Raw genomic sequence first — 22,752 nt, forward strand, 5'->3', positions numbered from 1 at the left:
ATGCGAATTAAAATAAAATTGTCGTACAGAATTTGATTCCGTGTAATTTGGTACACAGGTACGAACCTTTTAGAGGAACTTGCTGCGTCTGTCTTTAGAGCACGCCAACCGAATAATCAGCAGAGCGCTCTGCTTGATTTTTGCTGGTTACTTCCCTTATTCTGTGGATGGAAGTAGTACGTTCATTCGAAACGTCTGTGAATATCTGTCAGATTACATGCGTTATATTCCAGAGGACGCTACTTTTCATAGTCACAGCTTTCAGCACTTCGAGTAAAGCTTCACTTGTGCTCAACCATAAAAATATTTTGTCCATCTCAAAAGAAGCCTATCCTTGTGTAAGCTCTTTTTTCCCCCCTTGGCACTACAGCCCCAGTGGGCCTAGGCCTACCTCCATGAACTTCTCCGTTCACTTCGGTTTTTCTACATTTTACACATTCGGTAGGACTCCTTGGGCGAGTGATCAGCTCGTCGCAAGGCCTCTACCTGTACACAAACACAGAAAAACGCACACACACAAACTAAACATCCATGCCCTGAGCGAGATTCGAACCCACGGTCCCGGTTTCCAAGCGAGCGAAGACAGTTCATGCCTTAGAACCCTCGGCTACCGTGACCGGCAGTGTAAGCTCATATATTTGGATTAAATTCACAGGCTTCGTTGTGTTTAGTTAAAATTAAAATATTTTAATATCTTAATGTGATATTTTCCCAGGCATAGGGTCATTGTTTTTCATAACTGCTATGGGTTCATTTAAATGGGCGAGTTGAATGAGTTGAATTGTGTACTTATCTCGCTGCTGTGGAGAAAAATCGTTGTAATTAAAGCAGTATGTTTGTATGTAAATAGTTTCAGGTCAACCTGATGTATTTGGTCTTCAAACTTAAAGAAATTAAAGACATTTCTTTCTGTGCAATGCGTGATATACAGGGTGAAACAAAATTCGTGCACAAGCTTTCTGTAATGTGATTTCTTGTAAAAAAAAAAGTCGAGGATAACGTGCAGGATATGTCCTCTAACTCATAGTTTTCAAAATACGCGTTACCGTCAAACGACGCAAGCTATGAAATGATCATGCCATGGTAGTCTCGTGTTTACAATACGTGCTGAAAGCGACCTTCATCCATTTCAAGAAGGACGGCAGTGAGCCACACGGCGTTTTCTCGAACACTCCTCAAGCCTCAACACGTTGATTCTGAAGGGTTATGACTATGGTGTATAACACTCAGAATTACTGGATTTTGGACTTTGTCCATTGCCCCTTAGAAACAGCTATCCTATTTCTAACGGATCCAACAGAGTATATGTCTCCCCCACCCTGAGGACGGAAACAGATCCAGTTCCCGAAACATTTTCTTCAGTGTTTTAGAATATCGAACGATGGGCAAAGCCCAAAAAAGCAATAATTCAGACCGCCTTAGCATGTTTCCATTGACCGTTGTAACATCTGCTTGAAGTCTTGTCGCGTGACTTCTGTAATCCTGGAAGGGACTGCATAAACGAGCTCTTTCAGGTGTTTCTGCACGGAAGAATAGTCAATCGAAGTTAGACCCGGTGACCGGGGAGGCCATGTAATTGACTCTCGATGTCCATCTACTTTCCTCGGTATGTTGCATTGAACTACCTCTGGACGATCTTCCCCACAGTGCTCTGGAACTCCGTCATGCTGAAATCACAAACTCTGCCTCACAACCGGAGGCACACCTTGAAATATCCTCAATAGAAGAGATATCGCTTATCAGTCAGCCTGTCAGGTATCAGATAACAACCTATGAGAATGTCCTCAGTGATTCCAATCCTAATGCTATTGCATTGGTGCCCGCATTCACGGATGGTATGAGAATTATCCCGTGTCCGGAGGCGACTTTGTTGATCACAATGCCACGCTTAACACATGCGTCTTCCCTCCACATAATGTTATATAAAAAGACTTCAAGCGCAGTATGTTGATGTATTAGACATTCCCAAAATTTCATCCATAAAGTTCGATTGTCTGGAAACACATGTGCGCTCCGTGAATATTGGTATGGATGCAGTTAAGTACTTCGAGGGCTCTTGGTTGGGACGGTCCCAATTCTCGTACGATGCCGCGTGAGCTTCTCCACGTGCAACTACGGCGTTCCCTGTCGGCCGGTGGGCTACCCGCTCTCACGTTTGTCATTAGTGCCACACTGCCAGTCGCACTGAGACGCTGCTCCAGTCGTCGAAACATTAGCGTCTGGGTGACGTCGACGCATGTTCTAGTGCGACACTACCAGGTCGAATGTTACGAGCCTGACGCAGTATTCGTCTTCTCTGGGTTCCACGACCATTCTGTGTGTCTGTAGTACACCTAACAACGCGGTATGTGTCTCTCTGGCAACTAACACTGCTGGGAAGTTGTGTATGTTGTCATTGGCAGCGATATATATGTATATATATAGTGTTATATACGCTATGGTCGGTAGCCCACGTGCACATTGGCCGCCATGGAATATAAAATAAAAAGAAACGTTGAAGAAGTTTACATATCACTGCCAATGGCAACATACACAGCGAAGGAAAGTATGGGAAAAATGTATACATTTTAATATATTTTTGAAATGGCCTAACTTGTTTCATAAAATAAATAAATTTAAGGCTTTAACGTCTGACACAAAATGTAATGTAGCGATTTAACGAATTATATATACCTAGTGATGGTCCCATACCTCCGAATCATGTTTTAATGTATATGTAACATAGGGTAAGTGGTATTTAACGAATAATATGCAAAGCGCTGCATTTTCAAGACTGTTCTATTCGTTTATAACATGGTGGCACGCTGTAGCGTAGTTGGTTAAGGCACTATGCTACAAACCGGAATGTCGCAGGTTCGATTCCCGATGACGTCGTTGGATTTTCATTCGAACTATTCCTTCCAGCCTCACCGTGGCCCTGGATTCGACTCAGCCATTAATAGAAATTAGTATCAGGAATCTTCCTGAAGCTAAAGGGCGGTCAGCGCGTAAGGCTGACAATCTCACCACCATCTGTGAACCGATTGTCTAGAAAATATGGGAGCCTCTACGTCTCACAATCCTGTGATCTTCCAGGCCTGTTACAGGGATACTGTGACATGTAATCCAATTGCCAAGTAACAGCTGTGTAAATACTCGACAGTATAACAACCATTGCTACGTAACAGCTGTGTGGACAAGTAGTTGCCCAGGCAATGCGAGAACACGCAATAATGGAAGATAGTTTTTCTTTACGGTTCCTGCTGGGGCTATATAACGAGGCTAGTAGTTCAGTGGTTGGTTTAATCTCTTGAGAGGTGCAGTTTTGAGAAGTTAGAAGGACGTAGCTGAAACTGAGGACAGTTCGAGAGCCCAGAGGCAGGAGAACGTCAGACATTGAAGCCGATACCAGTAAACGGCTAGTGATGACAGAAAACTTTCTGTGTGCTGTAGTCACTGATCTCTGGAGTGTCTAACTCAGTGAGACTGTCGTAGTTATTTGTAGTTACGAGTGTGTCTAATAAATCCAGTTACCAATTCAAACCTCTTCTGTAGCCGTAATCACGTTGCAGTATACACAGGGTGTCCAGGTTCTGTTAGGACTGTGTTCATCATAAATACAAGACTTGAATTATTTTCAAAATTTAATTCAAAATAGTCTCCTTCTGAATCAACACATAGCTGGAATCGATTGAAAAATTTTGGAAAAACAGTCACTGTACTTCTTTTGTGGAATCGCATTTAAAACATTTGAATCAGTTGATGAATTTGTATACTAATTCTCCTTCCAGGATGCTGCACTGCTCAGGAGACAGAATACATCAGCTCAAAATCTGTGGTCCTGTTCATGCGACCATAATTATGCTTTCAGGATGATCCAGCGTGCTCAGGAGACAGAGTACATCAACATCAACTGTGGTCCTGTTGATATGACCATAATTCTCCTTCCAGGATGCTCCAGCGTGCTCAGGAGACAGAGTACATCAACATCAACTGTGTGGACCCGCTAGGCAGGTCTGCATTGCTCATGGCGATTGACAACGAGAACCTGGAAATGGTGGAACTGCTCATCGAGCACAAGGTCGAAACGAAGGACGCACTCTTGCATGCCATTTCCGAGGAGTTCGTGGAAGCCGTGGAAGTGCTCCTGGACCACGAGGAGACCTTGCATCGGGAAGGAGAACCTCACGTATGTCTACCGGCAGTAGCCGGAATTAATATTCCAGTTTTTCAGTAGGATATATGACGTACTGCGTAGGAATGATATAAATTAGCAGTAAAATACAGGGTGATTCATATAGAACCGGCCCGACGAAATGAGGTGTAATATAAAATATACCATACAGATATTAAAGTAATTTACACATATCTTATCTTGGATTGTGTGCCGTGATCAGAGCAGGTGTTGAAAGTGTCCGCCGTTTTCAAGTAGGCATTAGAAACACTCGCTGTTCAACAGTGAACTCCATGACTGTCGCCTGCGCACTGCAGACACGTTTCGGTATTGTCCTTGACCTTGCAGCATAAGGGCTGCCACTTGCCGGATCATGCGCACACCATTCGACTCAGCACGGCCCACGGATTGTTATGTCGTAATTGTGAGCGGTTATATGCATCACCTGCGGAATTATTAGCAAATTCATCGGGCCGGTTCTATACGATTCATCCTGTATTTTGAAAGAAAGCTCTCTGGAAATAATCTGGTTAATTAGGGATCACGTCTATGCCCTGAGTAATGCAGTCTGATTATCCTCCATCTTCAAGTTCGAAGAGTGTAAGAAACAAGGGACCAGCATGAAAGATGCCTCAAGTCGGTTTCTGCTTGGTTCACCTTTCGACCCTGAAGATGGAGTCGACACATATCTCCGAAAATTCGGTTGAATTTTATCGAGACAGAACTCGTCAGATCTACAACTTGTACAACGGCGTCTTCATAATTCCCAATGTTGTCAGTCGTGCTGCGAACGAGTAGAATTGTTTTATGGGCTAATCGAACGTAAATGATGCAACCGTTCATATTATTTCATGCATATTATGTACATATGTAAGTCTCAATTCCATACCTTACATAGTATAACCATTGTGTTATTCAGTTAAGGTTATAAGCAAATGTTGTGACATGCAAACCCATTGCCAAGTAATAACTGTGTAAACAGGCGGTAGTACAAGAGCCGTTGCTAGGGAGCAGCTCTGTGAAAACTTCTTTCCCCCGGCAACCAGAGAACACGCAATGATAGGAGAAACGTGTTCTGTGCGGTCCGTGCCGGGGCTGTTTAACAAAGACTTCAGTGCGTTATATTTTCAGTAAGCTGCAGCGAGGTCTCAGTGCTATTGAGATGTGGTGTGAGCGCTGGAACATAAAAATCAATGAAGATAAGATTCAAGCTATTTACTTTTCTCATAGAATTAGGCCCCCCTTGAGGTTCATATTACATTGAATGGACAGAATATCGCTTTTGGCAATCATGTAAAATATCTCAGTGTAATCTTCGATAGGAGGATTACATGTAAACTACACATAGAGAGGACTGATGTCAAGCCCTTCAGAACATTTATTGTAATCTACTCATTATTTAAAAATTAGCGTTTAAGCGCAAACATTAAACTAACACTCCACAAGGCACTGATCAGATCAATAATGACTTATGCTTGTATCTCCTGGGAATTAGCAGCGGACAATTACTTACTTACTTACGGAGCTGAGCCCTTCTGGAAGAGCCGCAAATTCTGAACCTCCCAGCATTCCACGGAATCCGAAGGTTCATTACCGTGTTCACAAGAGCCCTCCACTGGTCCCTATCCTGAGCCAGATCAATCCAATCTATAACATCCAATCATATCTCTCTAAGATACATTTTAATATTGTCCGCCCACCTACGTCTTGGTCTTCCCAGTGGTCTCCTTCCTTCTGGCTCTCCCACCAATATTCTGTGCGCATTCCTCGTCTCCCCCATTCGTGCTACCTGCCCTGCCCACCACATCCTCCTTCACTTGCTCATTCTACGTACCTGTAAGTGTAGTAAATAATTAAAACTCATCCTCTATGCGTACATACATATGTATACACCTGCGCACGCGCGTCAGAAGCTGCTACTTATAGCGTTTTCACTGCCCAAAACGATTCTACAATATTTACTTCACTGAATTAAATTGCTTCGTCTTGTAAACCGTACTTACCGTGTTCTAAGCTTTCTGAATAATGCATTTTATGGGACTGCCGTGAATAGAGGCAACTTCTCCAACAGGCCAGGAGGGCGGGGAATCTAAGCAATATATTGCAGGCGTATTGTTATCAATTCCCCTCTGTTGCCGAGTTTACCGCCAGTCATGCACTTTCGCTTCTATGTCTAGCCACAAGGCTTAGGCTGAGGCCACACGAGCACATGAAGTACGTACTTTATGACGGACGTTGCTGAGGATACCACACAGTTGCAGAATGCGGTACGTAGTTCTTTCTCCGCAATGGAGCCAGAAGAAAGTGTAACATTCGCCTCTTGTTTAATTGTCCGTTGCAACGGACGTACTTTGTGACGGACGTTGCTGAGGACACCACACAGTTGCAGAATGCTGTACGTAGTCCGCGTGACGTCCTGGCGGCCGTTACAACGGACGCATTTTGTGCGCTCGTGTGGCCCCAGCCTTAGTCGTTATGTGGTTTGTAGTACGACTCTAAATTACTTTTACGATAATGAAGTGGGCGCCTAATTTTGGATGTAACATAGAAATATGGCAAAGGTAAAGCTATCCTTGTAACAGGCCGTGGAGACCTATAGAGTTCTGAGACGTCGAGGCTCCCACATTTTCTAGAAAATCGGTTCACAGATGTCAGTAAGGTCGCACCGTTCGCCATTTACCTCCAGGAAGATTCACAGTACTCATTTCTGTTAGAGGCTGAGTCGACCCCATGGCCATAATGCAGTTGAAAGGATTAGGTCAATTGAAAAAATCCACCTCATCAACTCTAACCTGCGACCTTCCGGCTTGTAGCATAGTGCCTGAACCAACTACGCTACCGCGTGCCCATAGGAATATATGAGGAATGATAAATTGTTTTCAGCTTAGCGACTGGATGGTCGTGGTTCGATTCCCGGCAAAAGCAAGATTTCTCTTCTTCATAGTGTCCAGACCGGCTCTGTGGCTCAGCCAGCCTCCTAACCAATGGATACTGGGATCTATTTCCTTGCTATTAAAGCTGCCGGCGTATGAAGCTGACTATTCAAATGCATCTCGTGTCGGGGTCAAGAAAGGTGGATCTATATTTTCGCTCCCTGCATGCTATAACCGTCCCCTTCACTGATGGCAGCAGGCTGTCTTTGCCAAGCGCTATTGGCTACTTCATGTAACTGGCCCACCTGTGTTGTGACGATCCTCACCCCTCACTGCTGCCACCCCCCGATCTCTTGTCAACACTCCAGCCACCTTCCGCAACCTCGTTATGGAACAGGTAGGGTTAATTTGGAAAGGCAAGGAGTAAAATTGGGAGCCAGCAAGCGTACGTCAGTAGCTTACAACTGGAAGGATAACCGGGCTGGTGAGTATCGTGTTCCGTCCGGTTTGCTCAGGTAGAGATGGACTCCGTCTTAGGGCGTAGCGATCTTCATGCCGAGAGGACGGGAACGAGGTTGTACTCACGATTTTTACGAACACTTAGCTACACCAGGACATTTAATTAGTATTTATGTGATTGTAATAGAAATTGTACTGCTTAGATAGAACCTCACTTATCTTATCCTTAGGGCCGCGCCATAGCTCAAGCGGTTAGTCGCTGGCTTCCCAACGCGGCGGCCCGGGTTCAATCCCGGGTCTGGTCAAGTGAGATTTGTGGTGGACAAAGTTGCGCTGGGGCAGGTTTTCTCCGAGTACTTCGGTTTCCCCTGCCAATCTTCATTCCACAAATTGCTCCACAATCACCCTCAGCTATCATCTGGGGCTGGTACAATAGGCCAGAAGTGGCCGCAGTACAAGGGACTTAGTCCAACCCCACTAGCAATAAAAATCCGTATCCTTCCTGGGCCTTAAGTTAATTTGGTATCCTCAATTCCTATAATTATCTTTGCTTGTTCTAAGAGTTTCTGTAGTCTTAACAGTGTTCTAGTAATTTGGTGATGCCGAGACACAGTTTCGAGTCCGTACCACTCAGTGTCTGGGAGACGACTCTCATGGTGGATGGGCTCGCTGAAGTAGGGAACTCTCTGAGCCCAAACTTCCAAAAGCAAGCTCCTCCCTTAAACGTGTCCTATTGGCCCCGTTTAAATTCTGGGAGTTCTCCAGAAATTTACATTTATCAATGAAAATGCCTGGAGTCTTTAATTACATAGCTGCCCTTTTGGCAGCATCATGACAAACTCCTCCCGGTAACTTGGGTGTTTGGACCCCTACCACTTGAGTGATAGCTATCAATATCTGTCAGCCCTCCTTTTCCCAAACCAATACTGCTCTAATTCGACGGCAAAATTTAAAAAGTGTAGCGAATGCCACATCCTGTCCACTTCTAAACCCAAAATTCTTCTTAATTAAACTAGTTTATAGTATCTTAACTCTAATGAATGTTTCTTTTTAATTCGCTTAGTGGGGGTTGGATTTCAGCTGGGTCCACTCGGCACGGCGGCCACTGATTGGCCTAATGTAGCCTGCCCCGTGTGAGTATGATGATGAAGAATTTGGTGGAATGAAGATTGGCAGAGAAAACCGAAGTACTCGTAGAAAACCATCCCCAGCGCCACTTTGTCCACCACAAATCCCACTTGACCCGGGCCGCCGCGGTGGGAAGCCAGCGACTAACCGCTTGAGCTATGGCGCGGTCCTAATGAATGGTTGCAAAACTCGTATGTCATCATGACACAGTACTTAATTAATGAAGTACAATGACAACTTTATCTTTACCTTATCTTTTCAAAGAAAGACAACTTATACATTAAATCTCCGGGCAACCGAAATTTATGAGGCTCGAAGTGTAAGAAATTATAAAATACTAGTGTAACACCGTGAGGTCACGTCAGCTTTATGTAAGCTTTCGTACTATCAGCTACCCCTACTTTCTCCAACATTCCTTTCCAGTGGTACGTGGTATCGCACGATGAATCGATGCCAACGTTAAATGATATCTCGAACAAAATATCACGCACAAATTGTCAATCGTAAGAAGTTTCCTTCAAACAGCATATTGTATTTTACATATCCACGTCAAGTTGCTACCAGTGCTCACAAAATAGGCTCAATACATTGAATATAACACTGCTCGCTCGTTCGTGACCTACTTCATAACTTACGTTCGTGCAACGGGTTAATGTTCGACATTTCGGTGCTTTGGTAATCCGAAATTGCTTAATGTCAGCGGTAAATCTGAACATTGCAAAATATTCTTTTATGTAGGAGGAATGTATGTTGGTTTCTTGCGCATTTTAAACATCTTTACAAGCTCACAGATGAAGACATTTTAACATTACTCGTATTCTGTGGACTGCGTTCTTGGAGTCTGAGATATATTTAACCTTTAAGATACATAAGTTATTTTATGTAACACATACTTTAACGTGCTATAACTCTGCATTCTGTGTTTGTGTTTCTTACGGTTGTCACAATAAACAGCGATTGCTTCCTGCAGTAGCATTCACAAACTTGTATTTGCAATGGAGACCCTGTGGAATTCTACAATTTGCCCATCGTCTGGTATTCCGAGCAGACCACAGCGTTTCGGAAACTGAATCTGTTGCCATCTTCAGGTGAAAATGTAGACTTGCACATACTCAGTTGGGTGCATTATGAAGAGTCCATGTCAATCTTTGGAAAACCGAATTGAGACTGACTTCCTAACGGTCCGAACCAAGTATCGGTCTCTACCGCTTTCTATCTGAGGACAGAGATACAGCCTTTGTCCATAAAGTTACGAGACTGATTTAATATCTCGGTTTAGGTAAACGGTGGAAATTCTGGGAAAAAGTTTTCTAAATACGGGACATTTTACGGCTCACCTGTGTTCTTGACGTTAGTTCGCTCGACCTCCGCTAGGCGGCAGGGCGCGGCGGAAAACCCATGTCAATATCAGTTGCGGATTTGTGCTGTGAGAAAAATGAACGTTTAATTTGAGCAGCGAGTTAACATAAAATTTTGCATGAAGCTTGGCAAGACAGCCACAGAGACATTGCAGCTTCTGCGTGATGCCTACGGTGACTCAGCTTTCTCTCGGGAGCGAGTGTTTGAGTGACACAGGCTATTCGTGACGGGCAGGGTGTCGGTGGAGGATGACACAAGTTCAAGGCCGGCCTTCGAGTTCCTGGAACGAAGGCAACGTGGTTCGCATCAGAGACATGGTACGGCAAGACCGTACTATTACAGTGCGCATGCTTGCTGATGCCATGGATATTAATAAGTCGACCTGATACCAACTTCTGCGAGATGACTTGGGTAAACGAAAACTCAGTGCCAGGCTAGTCCCACACACACTCACTCGGGATCAGAAGGAGGTGGGAGCTTCTGTTTGTGCTTATTTGTTACACGAGTCACAGAACGGTTCCACCTTCCTTAACAGTATCAATGCCTAGGATGAATCATGGTGCTTCCAGTACGACCCTCACACGAAGAGGCAAAGCGCCGAAAGACAGCGAACGGGTTCTCCAGCATCAAAGAACGTGAGGCGGTAGCCATCGGAAACAAAGACTATGATAATCGTCGTTTTTTCGGTGCCAGGGGTATTGTTCATCACGGGCAAACTGTCAACCAAGAATCTTACGTACAACATACACACCTGACGATGGTCCTTATGAGCTCGAAACATGTATGGCAGTGGAAGAAGGACATGAAATAGAGGGGATTAAACCATGAACCACAAAGAAAGCTGCATTGAAGAATGTGTTTGTGTAAATATTGTGACATGTAAGCTCAATGCCAAGTCATATATATGTAAACAGGCGACAGTACAGTAGCCGTTGCTTGGCAACGGCTTCCAACGGCGGACTTTCCCCTTTATTCGGCTTCCCGTGCGTGTTTTCTCGTTGCCAGGGGAACAAAATGTCCACAGAACTGTTCTCTACCAACGGCTCTTGTACTGTCACCTGTTTACACAGCTGTTACTTGGCAATGACCCTACATGTCACAACATCTATCAAGTTGTTGTAGCTTTTACAGATGTTGCCTATACTATTCGTACAAGCCACACGGCAGAGCCCAAGCAGGCACAGAGACTACGCAGGGCCAAAGACAACGGACATGCTGATGGCAGCCATGTGTTGCAGCTGCGTATGCCACAGCATAAATGAAAAATGAGGGTAGGAGGAAGGAAATACAACAAAGCTCATACATCACATTTATAACTAGACATAATTTTTAAAATATTAGGCGAAACCGTTATATACTGTGACTTTTAACATTAACATTATGATATTTTAAATTATTCCCTCTTGATCTATGCCTTCTAAAGATGGCATATATTGCCCGAAACATATAAATTCTGTAACATAAATAAACTTATGTAAGAGTATGTTACACTGGATATGCCTGTGGTTTCGTATGGGTGTACAACTTGGTCTCTGACATTGAAGGATAAACATAGACTGAGGGTGTTTGAGAACAGGGTGTTGAGAATATTTGGACCGAAGGAAGACGAATAATTATAGGAGTTCGGAGTTACCCTTTGTAGCTACGTGGTAACTCTCTTTACCACTGCTTTAATGTTTAGAAGCTCTGCATTCTCCACAATATTGTTGGGATAGTACCTCGATTTGGTCACGACCGCTTCCTTCAAAATACTCTGCAGTTCGTCAACCATTTTTCCATCCGACGTTATGTGCTCTAGATACTGATGGGATCGTTGAGTATCCCAAAAAAGGGGAGCATGTTCGTGCAAAATTATGAAGAACAGATTTGGGAAGTTTTGTGTACTGCAGTTGTTGACGGGAAAGCTCAGCCGGTATATTAAATAGGCTACGGGATAAACCGAAAAGGACTCTATATTCGAATCCAGTGAGGGGCAAGAAATTCTGTATTTTTTGTGGTATTCTGGCCGTCAACACAACCATAAAAAATAAACCAATCTAATTGCTTTTTTTTCTTGGCACTACAGCCCCAGTGGGCCTAGGCCTACCTCCATGAACTTCTCCGTTCACTTCGGTTTTTATAGATCTTACACATTCGGTAGGACTCCTTGGGCGGGTGATCAGCTCGTCGCAAGGCCTCTACCTGTACACAAACACAGAAAAACGCACACACACAAACTAAACATCCATGCCCTGAGTAGGATTCGAACCCACGATCCCGGTTTCCAAGCGAGCGAAGACAGTACATGCCTTAGACCGCTCGGCTACCGTGACCGGCATCTAATTGCATACCTTCGTTTTATTAAATAACTGCAGAATAGTTCGATCCGTGTTTAGGACCATCTTCAGAGAATTTTATTATGTACATCTCACGTTATTGAAATATCCTAATATGGTTCCTTCTGTATTAGTGTTAATCATTATAGTCATCAGAATGCATGCAATTATTAATAAAATTATAAAAAAGTATTTTTAAATTTAAAATTTTCAAAATTCCTGTAGTAGTTACAATGTAAAATTATTTGTCGTGTCTATCACCCGGTGGACCGCCTCTGTGGTCTACAGATCCAAAGGTCCGGGTTCGATTCCCGGCGCTACCAGATTTTCTGAGAAATAATAAGTCTGGAACGGGGTTCACTCACCCTCGTGAAGATAATTCAGGAGCTTTTTCAAGGAAATAGCGGCTCCGGTCTAGAAAACGGAAATTAACGGCCGTTGTGCTGACCACGCGACACCCTCTATCCGCTAAATTTGTCACTAACTTCGCCGACAAGCGGCGGTCGCTCGGTCGGTATATTTCGCTTGCGGACTAAAGGCAAGGACTCAACCAGGTTTCACTGTTGTATTTTCTCTGGGAGTAAAATGGCGCGTGTACGATGCACAACAGAATGTAAATAATGACGTTAAGTTTTATTCTTTCCCACAGCATCTAGATCACCACTTGGCCCCACCGAGCACCGGCTACTTTTTCCCCCGGGGTTAAAGCGACCAGAGCGTGAAGCGAACTACTCCACTCCACACCCACATCTATACCTCCCTATACCTCCACTCGGCTTCTTGACTTGGTGCTTAATTAATCAGGCACAGGGACATCTTGTGTACTCCGAGTTGGAGTACAGCTTCCGCCTCTTGTTCATTCAATTACGTCATTAATAAGCGCGAGAAGTAATTAAGACATCAAAGGGACACTTCATCGAAATAAGACATGCAGAACCTGTTCCCCTCTCACTTCACTCGCCCTGGTGCTGTTTGTCGCCCCTCCATAACTCCTAACACTGAGACCTAGCGTCTAGAGTGCGACGCCTCGAAATGTTTGATTCTGCCCNCTCTTCCATGGAATCTATTGTACAGGAAGACTGGATTTTCGAAACTTGCTTATAGAAATAACAACCCTTAATTCATTAATCCAAATTCGATAATTAACTACAGAGTACCACAAAAATTGTGTTCCTTTACTGATAATAGAAAGAATTTCTGAAGCTCAGATGGTATAGTGACTAAACTGAATGACCTTCAAATTGGCGTTCGATTCCCAGCAGGGGAAAGAGATTTATCGCTTCCTCACGCGTCCATACCGCCTCTGTTGTCCACCCAGCCTCTTGTGTGTGCCAGGGGGAAAAGCGGCCGAGCATGAAGCTGAATGCATGTCTCTGATGCCGTGGTTAAGAATGCGTGGAGCTATGCCTCAACGTCCGTACTGCTGAATTAAATACACGGAAACTCTACCTTTGGAAAGGAAAAGAATTCATTATAACTGGCAGCAAAAAATGAGACCATGCTTGTACATAATCATTATCATCCCATGAATGTGTATAAGTGAGGTGGAGGTAAGGCTCCGCTTATTTTGTATGTCTACTTTCTTCTTAGATATGTTTCCGTGTAGACCTTATTACAAGTATCTTCCTCGTTGCTTACTAAGCGTATGACCTAAAGATAGAGACTATACCTGAATTTCTACCCAACTACACGGCGTGACATCCAAGAAGATAGTATTTTCATAGCCACCGCAATTATAACCTCAAATCCAACATATTTTGACATGACGGCTGAAAGCCGGAATATCGGAGCCTGAGTAGACATTCATTGCTAGACAACGACTCGGTAAGTAGGTTCCCGCGGTAACGAATAAGCAAGCAACAATCCAAGTATTGTTGAGCTATAAAGATGGAAACGGTGTTTTGCGTTGGATCCGCCCCGAACCTATATAACGGGGATCCCGGGCCAGCTGGAATAATAATTGAGAGAGTCCGTTGAGATGCCAGCATAATGATAGAGAAAAGCTGGCAAAGAGTTCAGTTGAGTTTCGAGACGCCAGCCTGCCAGGATATGAGCTTTAGAGCAGAGGAATTGAGGCATCAGAATTACTGAGTGCAGTTCAGTGGAGTTGAAAGTCACACTTTATGTGTGGTGCAGTGTCGCGATATTTGGAGTGTGTTAAAATCCGTTAGCAGGACTCGACTAGTGGAGAGTGTAATAGACAGAGAGCATTAGCATGTAACAGTGAAATATAAAGTGTGGAAATAGCGATAGCGCTGTAGTTATTTTTAGTAGGACTTCTAAGTGGTCAATAAAATCCAGTGATCCAAAACCCCGTCTATATTCACGCCTCTAAATATGTGAAAATACCATAACTTATGTTTTCCTGGTTTTCACTCTCTCTCCAGTCGAAAGCATGGATTGTACCTTTTACTGTATGGAGACCACAGAAAGGAGTTCTTTGAGAGGTAGGATGTCCTCTTTCGAGTCTTCGTCCTCCTTGTCTATGTATATTATTTTATTTATTTTCCTGTTTATTTGCATATTTGTATTAATGTTTTTTCGACAGCGTCGATGATAATTTCTGCTGAATCATAAATTAGAGATGACGTGGAGAGAAGTGGTCGTGGTCTAATCAGAGGTCGTATCTCGGAATTTGCTTGGAGCATTTGTCTGGAGGGACTGAGTATAACTATGAAATGTCAGTGAGGATATCCGATGTTGTAGCCGAAATTCGAAACTTGTACCTCAAAAATACAATTCACAAACGTTACCACAAGGACCAACTTGCTCTGTTTCTCCATGTTGTATTGCCCTCTATACCCCGCTGGCCTATGTCAACCAGCCATAAAACGTTTGTCTTTACCAGCATTCATGTGAACAAAATGGTTAGACGGCTGGAGAGGAACATTGGAAAATACACTGCAGGAGGCAACTGAAGTGCTCAAGGATTCAATCCATGGAACGACTTTCTGTGATTCCAGTATAGGCCGAAACCTCGTGTTTTACATAACCCTACAAACCCGCTATTCATGATCCTCCCCGATCCCATTTCAATCGTTGTAACTTCTGACAGAGTCGTTAAAAGAATCGTTAAAAAGTGTATGGTACCGTGTTTCAGAGTTGGGAAGCTTTGCCGCCAGACACCGCCACCTTCACACCGGATATAACGCCGCTCATCCTGGCGGCACATCGCGACAACTACGAGATAATCAAGATCCTGCTTGACCGAGGCGCCACGCTTCCCATGCCACACGACGTCAGGTAGGAACATAATGGCGTCTGTCTGTTAATCTGAACTTAACTTTTTGGCTAAGGGATACCAACTGATAGTAAAGTAAATGACTAATTGGAAACTGAATACTTAAATGATTAGAAACTGGTGCGCCACACTAACAATTACAGAGACAAAAACAACTCCGTCCAGTGTGACTATTTAAGTTTTATCACTTGAAAACTCAGCACCCTTACATGTTTCGATCCCTACGGATCATCCCCAGAGGGCATCAATACTTTTTCCCGAAACTACTATTACAATAGGTGTTAGATTATATACATACACATATAATGTCTGAAATACACAATTGTGTCCTCTGAGGATGATCCGTAGGGATCGAAACATGTAAGGGTGCTGAGTTTTCAAGTGATAAAACTTAAATAGTCACACTGGACGGTGTTGTTTTTGTCTTTGTAGAAACTGAATGCTTAAGTGATTAGAAACTAAATACTAAATATACGCGTTAGAAACTAAATACACTAAATGATTAGAAGCTAAAAATATTAAGAGATTAGAAACTGAATCTACTAAGTGAATAGAGACTAAATACACAGGTTAGAAACTGAATGCACCAAGTGATTAAAGACTAAATACACTGATTAGAAACTGAATGCACTAAGTGATTAAAGGCTAAATACACTGATTAGAAACTGAATGCACTAAGTGATTAAAGACTAAATACACTGATTAGAAACTGAATGCACTAAGTGATTAAAGACTAAATACACTGATTAGAAACTGAATGCACTAAGTGATTAAAGACTAAATACACTGATTAGAATCTGAATGCACTAAGTGATTAGAAACTAAATGTACCAAGTAGTTTGAAATTAAATGTACTAACTCATTAGAAATTGGATTTACGGAATGCCTATGAATTAACACATAAGTTTATTTTAAGATTAATGCATCTACTGATTAGGATCTAATCACCCTGATTGGAAACGAACTACACTGTTCAGAAACTAAGTACCTCTACTTATAAAAATCTATATACACCGGTTTATTAGAAATGGCTTGCATCAACTGGTTATAAACTAAATATACAGACTCCACTTCTTACGAAAAGGAAATGTTCAATTAAAGTTGGTCATTAACCGAAAACTAAATTCCTATTTTTTTAAGTTGATTATTATAGATATGTTGACACGATATAACCACACGTGCGTCTAATCAGTTTCATGAGTTCATGATCAAAAAAGGATTATCCGAGCTATTCCAAAATTCTCAAGTCATCTCTTTTAATATTGTATTGATTTAACACTGGATTTATTGACTACTTACAGGTCGAACACTGTCGCTAATTGCCACACTTCACAAAATCAACTGCATCGAACAAGTCTCTTCACAGGTTCCCTTACATCTCTCTGCCAACTGACTCTATTGCAACTGTACTAACTTCTGTATTTATCTCGGCTATAACATCTGGGCTCGGAAAGCGTAGAAAATACCATTCATTTTTGTAAGCCAAATAATTTCCGTGGGAACTTGTATATTTGCGAAGGCGTTACCCAGTAATGGCTGCATATAGTTGTTTCTTATGAGATTTTTACCCAGTAACGGGTCTACACAATACAATATATACAGTATATACAATATATAGGTATATATATATATATAAGTTTGTGACGATGGTATATGAATACAGCGGTTGAAATTCTGAACGTTGTCCATCATCCGGGTTCGGACATAGGTTAGCTCTAACGAATGGGCTTAACTGAGTAGGCTCTTACGTGAAGATGGAGACTCAGTCTGGTGTAGAAACGTCTTTTAAAATATAAATAGGACGGTGAGCGATGTCTAGAGAGTCAGTGATTGAACTGTACTTCAGGAACAGGATTTAAATAATACTGAATTTATCTGTTCCACTAGTTCTGGGAACTGAAACGTTCTAGAGAAAATCAAAACTTTGCCCAGACAAATATTTTGTGTCAGCTGGCAGTGATGTGTGTCTTGGCACATGAGACATGGGTCCATGTTCAGGCTGGCGCCAACTGTAAAATTTCTCTTTTAAAGGTCCGCCATTTTGTAGCGCTGTATGCTAACTTTACGACAAAAAGAAGTTTTATTTAAACAAATTTTGCTGTTTTATTTTCCAGTGTTAAAGTTTAATTTATGTTGTAAAGTAAAAAATTAAGTTGCTCAGAAGCTTAATTAAGCATCCCACCATGAAGACGATTGGTGGAATGGAGGTATAACTCCATACATTCTTAACTTGGTCACTAGATTGAAGTGAATGGTCATCTTTACGTCCGAAAAATATTTCCCGATATCCGTTGGATAGGAGACTGGGTGGGCCCTTAAGCCAGTCTGGAAACGGCGAGAGGTACAATCTTACCACTACCAGGAATCGAACCCCTGGTTCCTTGGTTGTCCATCACATGTCCTACACAATATTAAAATCGAGTTATCTGTGTTATTTATTTATGATTTTGAAAAGATAGAAGTAGGCTTATGAGATCATCTTGCTATCTGTGTGTCTGTCTGTATGGCTATGTGTGTCCTCCCTTAACAACTTTTGAATGCCTTAAATGACTTAAACGAAACTTGGTATTTATATCATGCCACCTGAGCCCATCTCGATGACGTACTTCATAAGTCCTTTCCATCAGTAATACTAATGTTCTGGCCTTTAAAATTATTGAGGTAGTGACCTTCATATTACTTGAATGCCTTGACTGATTATTATTGAACTTGGTATATGTATCATGGCACCTGAGCCTCTCTCATCGGCGCACTTCAGAAATCCATCCCATCGATAATACCGACATTGCAGCGTCTGATACTGTTGAAGCAAACTCTTAATATTGTCTCAACTCCTGTACCAATCTTCATAAAACTTTGTATGTATAACATATTATCTGACGACATCTTGACGGCGTATTTTTTTAAATCCGTCCCATCACTATTACCAATTTATAAGGAAAGGAAAATAATCCATTAGTTCTTCCAAGAACTTATTGTTAGTTACGCGGTCAGTATCTCATACCGTGTCGCGTATCATGTAATGAATTAGAAGGCATATGGAATGCCCACATGTGGCCTAATTAGAAGGTACATCCCAAAGATATTGTGGAGGGTCTGAGAAAAATGAGAACTTTCAGTCCAGATATGTAGGATTTGAGGTTCTTGCAGCGGCGTTTATGACGAGTTCTGTCCCAGAAGAAAGGACTCTTCGTCAGCCAAGATTGTCTGTGTCTCGTCTGGAAACCAAACAGGGACCTCCTGAATAGAAGTCAGAATTGTTATCGCTTGACACAACTCGCTATGTGACTGAAATATCGGGGTTACCTCGTTTGTGTTCTCATAAAGTCTGCATTGGCAGAAACTGTTGACAGACGGCCAGAAAACTCGTTTTATCGATACAGTTAAACGCCAAATGAAAACAGAGCAAGCGGGCCAGTTGCATCACGAACCGTCTCGAGTCTCTCTCAGCCTGACTTCTCTGACGTGATGCCTTGTATTTTTGTAGATATTTACCGACGTTTCGGAAGAATCTGCCGACTCCATCATCAAGGTAGGAGATGGAGACATCAGGTTACAGTGAAATGTTGGCGGGTACAAGGTTTTATTGTGTCGTATTCCTATAGACTTTAATGTTTTGTAACGACATCATTTAACCGATTTTTAAAACATTTATACATGAAAGTCAACCGACGTTTCGGAGGAATATATCGCCTCCATTTGCAGGGTCGAAGAATAAACCAAAGAAGAAACCTTCGTGAACCGGTTATCAAACAGGGCGTTATAGCACAGAATATAGAACTCTTCATAACCATATCTGTGAGAACCTCAAATCCTACAGTGTACATGGTTTTTATTGTTTTGTTATTTATGAAACCTTATATTTACGTAAGTGTCTCGGGAAAACCTATTACCTCCATCTTCACAATCCAGAAGACCACAAACTGAATATCAATCACCCTGAAAACCTGAGAATATGTAGGGCCAATAATATGTGCAGAATCATATAGAACGCATTCAGTGAATATTGGTATATTCCTATGCATTCCTATTGTTACATGTACACCCATTCCTAGGCAGTGGGTTGGTAAACAAGTTCCCGCGAAGACGGATTCATGGTAAACAGTCGTTGCTAGGTTACGCAACAATTCTGAAAACAAACGATGTGTTTTCAATGTGGTCCGCGCCATTCATAGTGCTAAGCAACAGAACTGTACACATCTGCAATCATAGGTGTTCTCTATGAGGTTTGTGCCGAAGTTGTATAAGGGACAGTGAAGGTCCTTTGCAGTCATTCATGGCTGTGAAGCCGTGCGTCAAGGACACGAATCCGTGACGGAAGAGAGTCCAGGAGGTTTCAGTAGTTGAGAGTGCAAGGACGAGAATTGAGCATGTCCTTAGTGAATTGTGAAGATTGATTAAGTACAGATTAGGACAGAGGAGTACAGAGTGACTGAAGCCTAAATAACAAGGATACTTCATAGTGATTTGAAGTGATAGTTTCTCTGCTGAGATCCGTTGCCAGGAGACGACTAGTGAAGACGGAGAATCCTAGTGCGTGTGCAACGGTGAACTGTAAATTGTGTAAATCAACGATAGCGCTGTATTAATTGTAATTAAGAGAGAATGTAACGAAAGTGCTAATAAATCCAGTCATCCGAACTAGAGCCCATAATTTTCGTCACGCGTACCCCCTACACGTGACATTATTTATTTATTGCCTCACGTGACCTCTGTGGAATACATTCCCACCCCTGTGCGAAGCCGCTCTATCGATCAGAGATCGACATGTCTGCGCCTAAAGCATCACCCAATATTGGCTTGAGTCTGAGACGCGTTTTGTACTGCAATTTAACTCTCTTGTCCCGGAGGAAATAAGCTCCCTGCCTTCGGGAATAGCCCCGTGTCCCTTAGATGTTGCTTCCTGCCGTCCTAAATCAGATCAGGCAGTTCGGCCCTCATCCGTGGCCGATCTTGGCTCGATTCTGTTTAGTTAGGAAAACGAATGCCGCCATTTTATTTGTATCTTCTTGGCAATTGTAGAAAATAGTTCCCATAGATTGTTAAGAGATTGCAGAGGAGTTTAATATTACGTACACTAACGACTAGCTACGGGCTGAACGACCGAGGGGTCGCAGTTCGAGTCCCGGTAAGGTCATTAATTATCTCCGCGTCGTCGTGTTAGAGAGCCAGGGCACGACTCTCGAAAGGAACAAAAGGGTTTTCCCCCATTACACAATTTCCAGGTCTACCCTGGGGCCCGCCAATTCTCTTATGAATGGGTACCGGGGGCCATTTCCCCAAGGGTAACACGGCCGTAGCTTAAAGCTTATCATTCACCTCCAGCTAGTGCCGAGGTCAAGAACCCGTTGATCTATTCATCCACCCCCATATCTTCATGGCATAGCGCTTAATTAATTAAGCACAGGGACAGCTTTTACATACACATGTACGGCTATGCTCCTTTACCGGTAATTTTCTGGTGGACTAGGATCCTTTTCTTGTGAAAACCGGATTTTGTGCCTCCCACAGTCTAAACAAACGTGGAAGAGAACACATGAAAACGATGGAAACTTGCTGTGCATTTCGAATCTTTCTACTTTCGTTAGTTAAACTATTTTTTTTTTTATTTCTAGTGGTGTGGGACTAAGTCCCTTGTACTGCGGCCACTTCTGGCCTATTGTACCAGCCCCAGATGATAGGTGAGGGTGATTGTGGAGCAATTGGTGGAATGAAGATTGGCAGTGGAAACCGAAGTACTCAGAGAAAACCTGCCCCAGCTCCACTTTGTCCACCACAAATCCCACTTGACCAGACCCGGGATCGAACCCGGACCGCCGCGGTGGGAAGCCAGCGACTAACCGCTTGAGGTAAAGCGCGGCCCCCAGCTTTACCTTAGTTCTATGGCGGGATCTGGCATTTAAAGTGTTAACTTTCACCCGTGAAGTATGCGAGAAACATCTCTAGTAGTACCGCAGTGTCACGGTGTCACGTAATTGATACACTGCGAGACTCTCGTTTGTCTTTGTCTCTGGGAAGGGCAGCCAAGGTTATGTGGACTGTATGAAGAACGCCAACGTATGATCTGCCTATCTTAACAGATGGCACTACTTGCGAGGAAGTGCTCAAGGAGTGTGGAGTTTAGCAACGCGATAAATCTCGTAGCGATCAGTTTTCGATATCGACTCCTTGTGTCGTCACACCTGGGACTGACTGCGAGTGACTCCCCATTCATCACGCTTGATGCCTGTAGTCCAGGCAAGAGTGGCTTACGTGTTTTTTTTTTTTTTTTTTTTTGCCTTCACTCAATCAAGTAGAAGCACAGAATGCCCGCAAATTATATTAGGGTTTTCAGAGTGTTGTATTTTCGTATCACTCATCTCTTTCTGCTTCTTATTTACTTCATTATATAGGCAATCAATCTTATTCCATCTTCATATATTTGTGCCATCTTTTGCAAGTTCTTCCTAAGTCTCGTCGTCCCCTTTCGTTCATCCTGTAGAAGCTCTTTCTGTATTCTTTCTTTAGTCATGCCATCAGAATAGTTTGTCTAGTAATATTTGAGGTTTTCACGGCAGTGACTATGAAGAATGCCGTCTTCTGGGATGTGGCGGCGTGTAGACACTTGCTCACGCTAGTACATCGCTCGCGGATTTCTTATGCCTTGAAGATGGAGGCGATACTTTCCTCCGAAACATCTGTTAACAAAATATCTACACGGCGCCACATCCCATTCTTCAGAGTTTGTCTAGTTTTGTCTGCCGCGTTCTTCTGTTTTATTTTATACTCACTTTATCTTGAAATGTTCTTTATCTTTTCCTTCTTAGTCTGGTACAGCCTTTAACTGTTATCAGTTATGTGATTGAGTGCATTCACTTTGTGTTTCTTGCTTTAAATTGTCCGAGATTTTCTTCCATGTGAAGAGCCGGAATAGCTCATTCAGTATAGTGACGGACTAAGAGCTGGATGGCCAGGGTTAGATTCCCGGCAGAGGCAGAGGCCTAGACAGGCTCTGGGGCCCACCTGTAGGTACCGGGCTCGCGGCTGAGGCACAAAGCTACGACTCACCTCATCCAGTATTGAGGTGTGTAGCTATAAAGCCTCTCCCCCCATACGTCTGTAGGGCTTGGTGCTTTGTCTGTATAGCAAAGTGTGAGTTGCTACTAACCGTTTTCTATATTTTGTTATTGCTAGTGGGATGAGACTAAGTCCCTTGTACTGCGGCCACTTCTGGCCTATTGTACC

At 42.9% G+C, this 22,752-nt stretch overlaps 1 protein-coding gene across 2 annotated transcripts in view; it reads left to right on the forward strand.

Annotated features, from left to right (window-relative positions):
* Positions 1–22,752, forward strand: part of LOC111870895 (transient receptor potential-gamma protein) — a 417,090-nt gene that overhangs the window by 347,871 nt on the left and 46,467 nt on the right. For both annotated transcript variants that reach the window (XM_033754034.1, XM_023863517.2), the window contains exons 5-6: positions 3,931–4,168; positions 15,388–15,530. In XM_033754034.1, coding sequence (XP_033609925.1) covers positions 3,931–4,168; positions 15,388–15,530 — 381 coding nt within the window. The remainder of the gene's footprint in view (positions 1–3,930; positions 4,169–15,387; positions 15,531–22,752) is intronic.

This window comes from Cryptotermes secundus, unplaced genomic scaffold, assembly GCF_002891405.2.
Source record: "Cryptotermes secundus unplaced genomic scaffold, Csec_1.0 scaffold709, whole genome shotgun sequence".
NCBI lineage: Eukaryota > Metazoa > Arthropoda > Insecta > Blattodea > Kalotermitidae > Cryptotermes > Cryptotermes secundus.